The following is an 11,057-nucleotide window of genomic DNA, read 5'->3' on the forward strand; positions in this document are numbered from 1 at the left end:
TTTATTTATAAAGCGCCTTCCACAACCCTGTTGGGAAGCCCAAGGCGCTGAACATGGTACATGAGAAAGTTAAATATGGTGAATAAATCGAAAATAAAAGCAATTCAAATTACAAATTACAAAAAAAGGTAAAACATTCTAGTAGAAGACAAATGGGTAAAACAAGGGATAGAGTGAACCAATGAAAACAGGGAAATAAAATCAACATAAAAGAGGGCCAAATTCAAACATGTTCAGGGAACGCCAAGCAGAGGAGGTGGGTTTTTAGGCGACTCTTAAAGACTGGCAGAGATGGGGACAGCCTAACTGAGGGTAGCAACTGGTTCCAGAGTGACGGTGCTAAGATAAAGAAAGCCCGGTCCCCGCGAGTACGACACCTAGAACGAGGGACAGCGAGCAGGCCTTGGTCAGAGGAGCACAGAGCACATGATGGGGAATGTCTGTTCAGGAGTGTGGCTAGATAGGGGGGAGCACCACCCTGGAAGTAATTGTAAACAAAGACGAGGAGTTTAAAGTGTGAACGATAACAAACCGGAAGCCAGTGCAGGGAGGCCAGAACCAGACTGATGTGGTCCCGTTTCCTGGTCCCAGTCAGGAACCTGGCTGCGCTGCTCTGCACAACCTGTAGGCGATGCAGTGATGACTGACACAACCCTGCATAGAGAGAGTTGCAGTAATCAAGCCTAGAAATTACAAATGCATGCAGTACCCGCTCCAGGTGGGCTCTTGACAGCATAGGCTTGATTTTTGTAAGGCGTCTCAGGTGAAAGAAACTGGACCGGATCACAGAGTTGATGTGAGCATCAAACTTAAGTCCAGCATCAATTTTCACCCCTAAACTGGTGACAACTGGTTTTGAGTATGGAGAAAGAGGGCCAAGATCAACATAACGACCCACAGCCCTGCTGTTGGGGTGAAAAACAATGAGCTCTGTCTTTCCCTCATTCAGATGCAGAACGTTGGCCATTAGCCAAGACTTTACCTCGTTAAGACAGGACACAAAGGACAGGATAGAGTGACCTTTCTCCTGACACAATGGAGAGTAAATCTGGCAATCGGGTAGAGGTCACTGCGTGTTTCCATGAAACATTCATGTGTTCAGTTTTATCGCTGACTTTATCCTCTCAGCTTTCTGATTCTGTGACCTTTTTTTTATCACGACCTCGTGATCCAGAACACAAACCAGGAATTCACAGATGTTTTCTCCATAAAACTGGAGTTTTCTCCTCAAGAATGACAAAGAAAAGGTGGATTACAGATGTCGTCTTGTTTCTTTTAAAAGTAAAACGCTCATCTTCACAGGTGGAGGCACTGACAGCCTGGTCCTCCAACATCCGCCTCATCTCAACAGGAAAGAGGGAGTCGTCCATGTCCATCCGTCCAGTTCAAGAACCATAAACCCACGTTCTCCAAGTCAAACCTGCAGCTCCTCCATCACCTCCATCACTATTGTCCTGGGTCCAGTCAGGATCAGGTTACTGACGGTCCGGTAGTCGTGGCAGAGGACGTTCAGTCCATTCACGGACACAACATACTGACACACCTGGAGACACGAGGACAGACAGGAGAGACGATGGAAACCTGACTGCTTTCATGTTTATTACATATTAGTCATTTCATGTGTTTTACACTAAAGATCAGTTCTTCAAGTTTGAGCCTTAAATAAATCAAAAGATTGACACACATTGGATTAGCCACGGATTGACAAATGATGGTGTTAAAGCTGTTCTAGTCAAATCAAAGACTCCATATTAAATCATTTAAATATCTTTACTCAGTGGTGGCTGGCCAGTAGAGGGCGATAGGGCGCCGCCCTCCCAGTTTCCCCTGTGTTTTTAATTTTTATTTTAAAAAATAAATAAATAAAATTAACAATAATCACATATTCTAAGTTAATTTAGTGTTTTGTAACAAAAATAAATCATATATATATATATTGGTCTCTGCCGGTTTCTGCCGAGTGGTGGAGGCTGTGTGCTGTTTTTCAATCGCCCAAACAAGACGGGACCAGTTGTCCAATTGCTGACAAGAAAATCAAAGGGTAGGAATGGGAATGTATCCAGTCAGCGTCGACGTTGTTTCAGAACGTTTCAGAAGCATGATGGGCGATAGAGCTACCGCCAAGGCTTTCGTTGGTGTTCGGTAGAACTCGGAGAGTCTCGACTCCAGCACGTTTTTGGTCGTGACTCGTGACGGTCATGACGCAGACGCAGACATGGACGCCAGTGCGCCTACAACATGGATACCGGATCTCAGCAGCCACTGAATTCAGTTCGGTCTCTTCTCCAGTATCCGTTCGAGAGGAGAAATATGGTGGAAAAACTTAATGTCAAAGAGCTTGGACCAGATCAGCCCGACGTAAAGATAAGCCAGCAGGACAAGGAGAAGGGTAAACTGTACACACGACGCTTCTCCCAAAATTGGTACACCAGGAAGCAGTGGCTAGCTGGATGCAATCACGCTAATGCGTTATTTTGCTTTCTGTGTTTGTTATTCAAAACGGCTGGGATCCACAGAAGGTGGATGTGGAACTTGTGTCTCATTGGGGACCCCATTCATTCTCTGACTGAGGAATGCAGCGCATCAGTGCAGCAGCCAACAAAGAAACGGAGGACGTTTGGACAGGGAGAACAGCAGCTGGGTGCAGAGGTAAGCTGTACATTACATTTCTGTAAACAAGACAATCAGAATCAGAAATCCTTGGTTGTCCCACAAACCGGGACATTTGTTTAATAACATGTACATTGTTTAATGTGCAATAACTGTAAAAACTAATTTCAGCACACATACCTATTATACATATTTAATCATGTAAATGTGTATTTCAAGTAAATTTGTACATACATCAATCTGATTCCATTTTACTTGTTACACTTCTGCTGCAGCAAACAAATTTCCCAGCTTTTGGGACAATAAAACATTTCTGATTCTCAATGAGATGTTTTTACATTTGAAGTAAAAACATCTCATTGAGAACCAGAAATGTTTTATTGTCCCAAAAAGTGGGAAATATGACATTTGTAAGAGGATACTGATGACATTATTTCCTATGAAAGTGTTTCCACTTTCCATAAGTCCTAACAGTGTAAATTTCTGGCATTTTGTCTAAGTGGTGTTTACTACCATTACTGTACCAGTGACCTGCTCATAATTTTTCGTGTTCACTCAAATGTTGAAATTAAACAAAATGTTTTTGTTACTTGCCTCTTGCATTGCCTATTTACCATTTATGGTCGTGTTATTTTATGTGCAATTTAATGCAGTATTTTTCAACCTTGGTCCGCAAGGCAGTGTGCCAATAGTCAGACACACCTGGATTAATCAGTTTGTCCAATGATGTAAGACAGGAAATAAAAGAGCTGTGCTTAATTCAGGAAATAGTGAAGTTGTGCACAAAGCTCAGAAAGCACAAGTTTGTTTAAAAAAAAATAGCACAGCCCCACCAAAAATATTTTCACCAGCCGCCACTGTCTTTACTTGGAGTTCATGTTGTAAAGGAAACTTCTGCTCAATGTCTGTAAAACTGACTCAGACATTTTTGTATTCAATTCCAAGTCAGCCACGCGTGGATGAACATCCAATCATTAGTTTTGAAGAGTTTCATTAGAATCCAGAAGTGGTCCATGAAGATTTTGCAAAAATAAAAAAACACAAATGCACAGGTGAATGAATCAAACACACCCAACACAACCTGTGGGAGGATTTTCCCTTTATCTGTTGTGCTTTTGACTTGATACTGGCTGGTTTAGATTCCCTTTGAAACAGAAAAGCTCAGTTTTTCTGTTTGATTGCTGCAGCCAGCACATTTCCGTACTGATGCTCCTCAGCTGTGATCCTCAGAGAAAAAACATTCAAATAATGTTCTAGGTGTTCAGTTATAAAAGAGGAGTGCAGGAAATCCCAGGCCATGATGTAACCAAACACAGAAAGGGTCAGAACCCGTCCAGAACTCCAAGGTCATAAAGATGTAATTGAGGCTGTTTAACACTGGGAACATCAGAACATCACTCATCTAACCAGCTCAGTGGCCTAGTGGTCTGTGTGTCCTGAGACTGGGAGATCGTGGGTTCAAATCCACGGTCGGGTCATACCAAAGACTTAAAAATGGGGCACAATGCCTCCCTGCTTGACACTCAGCATTAAGGGGTTTAGCTGGAGGGTTAAACCCGCGCACAGCCGTGTCTGCAGCTCACTGCTCCCTCAGAGGTGGGTCAAATGCGGAGAACAAATATCACCAGTGTGTGATGACCGACCCAATCAGAGCTCTAAAAATCATCCTTAACACTGTTTGAGGGCAAAAAAGACAAAGATTAGAACTTCCATCCCAACTATTTCCACGACTTCAGAGGCAAACTAAAAGCTGCTTGAGAGGCTGAGTCGGGCCGCGTGACGTGCTCTTTACAAACATTGATTACAAAAAGATTTATGGTGAGGGAAGCATCTCGGAAGCGGAGAAATACTTCAGACAGAGTTTTCAGATGTTCCGACCACGTAGTAGAATAAATCACTACATCATGTTGGACAAGGTCTTGTTCGTCCTATAGCTGCAAAGATCCAGGCGATCATTGATTTTCCAGCCCCACAGACCAGGCGAGAGCTGCGTAGATTCCTGGGTATGTGTGGATTTTATCGTGGATTTAGTAAAAACTTTTCTGAAGTAGTCAGCCCATTAACAGATCTACTTAGTCCCTCAAGATCATTTGTTTGGTCCTCTAGCTGTCAAACAGCGTTTGAGTCTGCTAAAGCTTTGCTGTGTAGTGCACCGGTGTTGGCTGCGCCAAACTTTGAGCATCCTTTTAAGCTAGAGGTGGATGCCAGTAAGTGTGGAGTCGGTGCTGTTCTTCTGCAGACGGATAGTTATGGGGTGGACCATCCAATCTGCTATTATTCAAAAAAGTTTAACAAGCACCAAGCACATTATAGCACTATTGAAAAGGAAGCTCTTGCTTTATTGTTGTCGTTACAACATTTCGAAGTGTACGTCGGCTCTAGCGTGGATCCAGTATGGGTGTACACAGATCACAACCCATTGGTGTTTCTGAAACAGATGCAAAACTCTAACCAGCGTCTGATGCGATGGTCCTTGTTGCTACAGGATTTCAACCTGCAGATCCTATACAAGAGGGGTAAGGACAACGTAATAGCTGACGCATTGTCAAGAGCTGTGTAGGCATTTTATTTTATGAAACAGTCTGTTTGTTTCATTCTTAGTTGTGGGGGTGTTATGACCCCAGTCATAAGGAATGTTATTTCTTTTATTTTTATACTCTTTGTATTTCTAGTGTTGTTTTGAGTGTGCAGGTGCCCTCCTAGGATTGGTGGATGATGGCCAGGGGATGTTTGGATTGGTAGATCAGCTGGGACAAAGCTGTTAAAAGGAGCCTGATGAGATGCAGCTGTGTTCTTCATCCTCCACTCATTCCAATCAGCCACCATTTTGATGCTCTGTGTTTGTGTGATGCCCTTGTGCCTTTTGTGACTAGTACCTGCCGTTCGAGGATTCTGTAGGGGTGAACCGCCTTTTTTTCTTTGCATTCCTGTTTTCTCCTGTTTTGGATAGTCGGGGAGTTTGGTTGTCAATTATTTCCTTTAAGTTTGTAGGTCAGTTGTCATCCTGAAGTTAGAGGTGTTTTGTTTATTGTTTTAGGCATTGGTTCACCCTGAGTTATTAATCCTCCCTCGTCCTTAGTTCATCACCTTGATTTTGTGGATAAATTATATTATTGTAATAAATTATTGTACTTGGAATTCTGGTGTGGTGGTTTGGAATTGGTGGAAGATGGAACCATTTTGATGTTACAGCCTGGCCCTCCTAGACGGGTTGTAACAGCTGCCATTCCAAACTTGTGTTTCCAAAAACTTTATTAAAGTAACTCCAATTAACTCGAAAAAGCGCGCTCAACCCGGGCCGGGTAGCGTAGGTTGTTTACATATCTGGGTGGCCTGGTATTTTTCCGGGCCAACCAAGGCTCATTCTCGGCCCAAAAGTCGTTTGGGGGGGGGGGGGAAGAGACTGGTGCATCTGTTTCTGGACATTTAATTCAGCAAAAGGAGAAATTAGATTCAGATAACAGCAACGCAACTCTACTACTGACTTATGATATGGCCTGTTGTGGTGATAAAAAGATGAAGGACATGAGCGTAAAACAAAAGGCATGTACAAGATGGTAAAACCAAACAAGTGTTTAATAGAAATGATTTTAAATCACAAAACTCAACTTACTACAGGTTCCTTGGAGAAAACACACACACACACACACACACACACACACACACACACACACACACACACACACACACACACACACACACACACACACACACACACACACACACACACTTTTAGACAATTTTCATGTGCAGCCTGCAAGTTAAACTCAGACGGATCATTTTCAAAAATAAGAAAAAAGGTTTTTCGGCAAACCTGCTATTTAAAGATAATTTCTGAAACTCCTACAGCTCGAACATGGCCCGCAATGAGTTTCCTCGTGTTTAGTCAAGTAAGCTGAGAAAAACATTTACCACAGATTTCACATGGATATGGCGTCTAGCCTGTGAGTCCTCATGTGACTAGTCCAATTACGATTTGAGAAGAAACGTTTACCACAAAACATACATGACCGTGGCTCTTCGCGTGTGTGAGTCTTCATGTGACTAGCCCAAATACTAATCAAGAAGAAACGTTCACCACAAATCTCACACGGATATTCCTTTCTACGTTCGTGAGCCATCATGTGTGCATTGAAGGGTTTCCAAAGAGAGTAACATTTACCACAAATTTTACATGGCTGTGGTTTCTTCCTTTTGTGCATTCTCATGTGAATACCTAAACATCGATTTCCACTGAAAGATCTCCCACAGATGGTACATGAGACTCGTTTCTCACGGCTGTGCTTCTTTAGTTTCTGACCATCTCCCTGATCGTTCCGTGTCAGTGCTTCATTCCTGCTCGAGTCCGAGTTTTCATTCCTGCATCCATCCTGATCTTGGTTCTCAGCTTCAGTAGAACTCTGACACAAGGGTTGGTTCTCATCTGTTTCTTCTGAAGGAGAAGCCGCCGTAAGGAAAACATTTTCCTGCTTCAGTATGAACGGCCCTTCGTGCAGATGGATACGGAGTTCCTGCTGGGTCTCGTTGATCAGCTGAGGTTCTGGTTCCTCCTGGTCCACACTGGACGTCACCCCCTGGTTAAAGAGCTGCTGGTCAGTCAGAACCTCCTTTATTCCCCAGACATGATCCCGTAGAACTTCTGGACAGGCTAAAAGACAAAAGAAAACATTTTCTTTTAAAAGCCAGGTTCACAAAGAAACCATTTTTATTTGTTATTTTGAAATATGATCGGTCACCCCGAGTTTCACATGCAAGCTAAACGTGAAAATAGCCTTCTGCTGCTTTTTGCCCACATGAGCCACCAATAGAAAAGAAATAGAAAATGCTCGGGTTAGAAACGCCAGTCAGATCTAGCCTAGAAATCAAGACAGACCGTTGCTGAAGCAACATGATTTTGCTCTGCATTGTCTAGCCACGTTCCATGGGAACCTCAGCAGGCTCAAACAGTCTTGTGCTCTGCCAATCACAGCCCTCTCATTGTTTGGTAGGCGGAATGATGCGACAGCGAAACAACTAAGTTGGCAACAGCTCGTTTGAAACAGCTTTGGCATCAATTTTGGACTATTTAGACTTGGGCTTATCTTTGAGTCAAGAGCAGATAAAGGTATTAGGTCCTTTCATTAGAGAAAGGACGTATTTGCGTCTTCTTTGACAATGTATGGTGGACTGGCCCATTGATTGACAACCATAGTGGTGAGTACGTTGTTTGTTGTCCATTAGCATGTAGAGACCGTCAGAAACAGCCGTAGATTCCACCCCGTTTGCCTAAAATGAGCTGCTTCAAAAAGTCTCCGTTTGTGACATCACAAAAAGGAAATTTAGGATAAAACCCCCACCTGTTGATGCTTGAGGAGCAGTGGCTCCAGTCTCAGCCTCAGGAAAACCTGAAAAAAGGAGTTGGTTGCTGACTGGTTCTGGGTCATCGTGGTCTCTTTCCTCTTCAGGAGGAGTCACAAGGGAGGTACCCATCTCCTGCTTTAGTACTAATTGATCTTCATCCTGACTGATGCTGAGCTCATCTTGTTCTAGAATCTGCAAAAGTTCTGGCTCATCCTGCTCCACCTTTATCTGTGGAGGTTCTAGTCCCTCCTGTAAAGGTTCTGGTTCTTCCAGGTCCAAACTGGAGCTCCTCTCCTGGCTCCAGAGCTGCTGGTCAGTCAGAATCTCCTCCTCTTTCCTGATAAAATGCAGTGGGAGTTCTGGACAGACAAAAAAAAAACCTGATTCATGTGACAATAAGAAAGCACACTTCACTTTAATATTCTGATGCATGTGAAGATGTTTCAGAAAATGATTAACATTTAAACAGACAAATAACCACACACATTAATACAGACTGGTGTGTGAGTGCTCAGCTCATAACACCGAACATCTGTCAACTTTAAATAGGGCTCTTGATCGCGACGTAATCACCGATGCAGCAGCCCCATTGGGAGGCGTGAGTCCTTACATGTTAGGTAGAGTAGATAGAGTAGATGTAACTCAGTGAAATCCCCGTGAATCAGTGCTTTGACCAAAACAGTTTGGGGCGGGGGTCGGCAACCCGCGATTCTGGAGCCGCATGCGGCTCTTCCATCCATCTGATGGGGCTCTCTGTGCTTGTAAACTAATGAATGGATATTTAAATAAAATGCTTTATATTTTACTGCATACATTTTACATCTGTAAGCTAATTCTAAATGTAAAGATTGTCTGTGTAAACCTCAACTGGTCCAACCTGGTCTGACTGTGAGACCGGGTTGACGGGTCACGCTTGTGCGTAATCATATAGGCGCTTCCTGAGCTGAAGAGGATGTGAGATTCTGGGATTCTCCTCAGACAGGCTCATGGATGCGTCGCCACATTGGAGACAGGAACAAGCGCTATTCAGCCAAAGTTTCATAATCAGGGAACATTTTCTAAGTGACAAGTCTCGCTGAGAGACCGGGTTTGGAAAACGCTCGCTTCAGTCGGAGGAACCTTCCCGCATGCGCTCTGGTTCTGCGACGCGCTCCAAGCCCCTCTCCACATCTTCAGCTCGCTGTGGACCTTATGTACGCGCTGACAGCGAGCTGCGCTGAGCAGTGTCCAGCTCAGATGTTCAGAAGGAAATCTTTTCTTGGGTGATTTAGCTACATCTGCGATGTGCATAACGAATAAAATGTCAGTTTGTCTGCATGCGTCGGGGTAATTCATTCTATTCTTTCTCCGTCAAAATAAACGGTCAAATACGAGAACTGTCCGGTCAACACGAGCCCTGCTTTTAACTGTTCTGTTTTCTTGTGAAAATTGTTGCAAAAAGATATAATTTAACTTGATTAACACCAGAGCCAGGCGCACTGCACTGTTATCTCCGTCACTGTAAACGTGGGAAAAACAAAATGATCGGATCCTTTTCTGACCTTCCCCACCTGCAAAGTTTAATTACAACAATCAAACGTGACAGAGCCTGGATTTGTATTCTGAACAGTCTAAACATGTTTTAAAATGAAACGTATGACAAAAGTGGCACCTGCTCAGTAAAACCACCAACAGGGTGAAAAATATCTAAATATTGTAGGCATAGACGGGCTACAACTTCTGGATCCACTTTATATAAATCGTTTTATTGCTTATCTTCTTATGAAAGATAACTTTGACGTACACGAGCGACCGCTGTCACCTGTTGTGATTGTTAAAAGCAGCTCAGATGTCTGAGGGTAGGCCCCGCCCACAACGGCGCGGCTACTGCGGTGTTTTCTTTACTGTGGGAAACGGGTAATGATGGCTCTTTGATGGGAACAGGTTGCCGACCCCTGGGTTAGGGTAGGGTTACTACTGTAAACAGCGCGCTCAGTCTCGTTCTTCCGGTTTAAATTGATCTATTATTCATTTTATCGGTAAAATTACACAACTCTGGGTGTTTGAACCCACTTTCTAGAGTCCCGCTGGTGTTTTCTCACCTATTCTGTGTAAGTTGATCTGTGGGTTCCAGCTGAGCTCCAGCAGTCTGCGCTGACGAGCGATCTCTTTCTCGTACCGGATGATGGTTTCTTCAAACTCTGAGAATATTTCTTCAGCAGCAGCAGAAAGTCGCTTGCAGATAAATTCTCTCAGAGACTGGCCTGAAGCCATTGTTTCTGTAGAGTCTCAAATATCCACCTTACACCAAAACAACAAGCTAACTTAGCTAACCGCTTCCGTTATCTTCTTCTTTAGACAGGCCGGGCGCCTCCAAAGCCCCACTGTTTCAGCTCAACACATAACAAGATTCGCAACATGTAACACGCAGATGGCGCAGATAACCTTAGACGAGCTCTTCCGCCAGTCCCAGCTTCCATTTTCCTTGTTTGTTTTTGGGGACAAGCGTGAAGGTGCACTACCGCCATCTACTGGACAGGAGTTAAATATATTGAACAACGAAACTATCTCCATGGACCTGAGAGTATTTTTCTAATAATAAACGGCTACACATAACGTCCTCAGGTAATTACTGTAATGAAAAATAAGTTTTTTTCCATTGGTTATAGTATGTTCATTACTTTTCAAAAGCAAGAAAATCAAGTTAAAACTACCTTTTTCTTTATGGTGTTCCATGATCTAAACCTAACATACCTTATCTAAATCTTTTTGTCTTGACTTTATGACCTTTAACCAAATTTTTAAAAAATGTTCCGGGGCAGACAAAAGCTTTCGGTAAAAATTTAGAAGAAACTTTGTTGTTGTTCATATAATACTTGATAAGGCCACCAGATGGTGCGGTCTTGTTTTCTCCACTGAGCCCTGATAGGCAAAATAAAATAAAAAAATAGCAGAATGCTAAAGCTAATTATAAAACAAATTCCATATATGATGGACTACATTGAATATAATAGTATTATATGACACACACACTTATAAATTACTGAATGCAGTAATTAGGGATAAAAAATCAATAATTTTTGGCAAAGCATTAAAATAAAAAATAAATAAATGGGGGTGGGGGGGGG

At 43.0% G+C, this 11,057-nt stretch overlaps 1 protein-coding gene across 1 annotated transcript; it reads right to left on the minus strand.

The window, feature by feature from the left end:
* Positions 1–6,168: 6,168 nt before the first annotated feature.
* On the minus strand, positions 6,169–10,462 carry LOC107376632 (zinc finger protein 875). Its single transcript, XM_015945849.3, has 3 exons — positions 10,032–10,462; positions 7,947–8,309; positions 6,169–7,258 (listed from the first exon to the last, which is right to left on the minus strand). The coding sequence occupies exons 1-3, from the start codon at positions 10,201–10,203 to the stop codon at positions 6,531–6,533; spliced, it is 1,263 nt and encodes a 420-aa protein (XP_015801335.3). The 5' UTR covers positions 10,204–10,462; the 3' UTR covers positions 6,169–6,530.
* Between the last annotated feature and the right edge of the window lie 595 nt (positions 10,463–11,057).

This window comes from Nothobranchius furzeri, chromosome 12 (assembly GCF_043380555.1).
Source record: "Nothobranchius furzeri strain GRZ-AD chromosome 12, NfurGRZ-RIMD1, whole genome shotgun sequence".
NCBI lineage: Eukaryota > Metazoa > Chordata > Actinopteri > Cyprinodontiformes > Nothobranchiidae > Nothobranchius > Nothobranchius furzeri.

Excerpts from the sequence above, each read along its gene's own strand:
- LOC107376632 (XM_015945849.3), bottom strand. The coding sequence starts at position 10,203 with ATGGCTTCAGGCCAGTCTCTGAGAGAATTTATCTGCAAGCGACTTTCT. Across the intron at positions 8,310-10,031 it reads GATCAACTTACACAGAATAG|AACTCCCACTGCATTTTATC; the intron begins GTGAGAAAACAC and ends TTGTCTGTCCAG. Across the intron at positions 7,259-7,946 it reads TGCTCCTCAAGCATCAACAG|CCTGTCCAGAAGTTCTACGG; the intron begins GTGGGGGTTTTA and ends TTTGTCTTTTAG.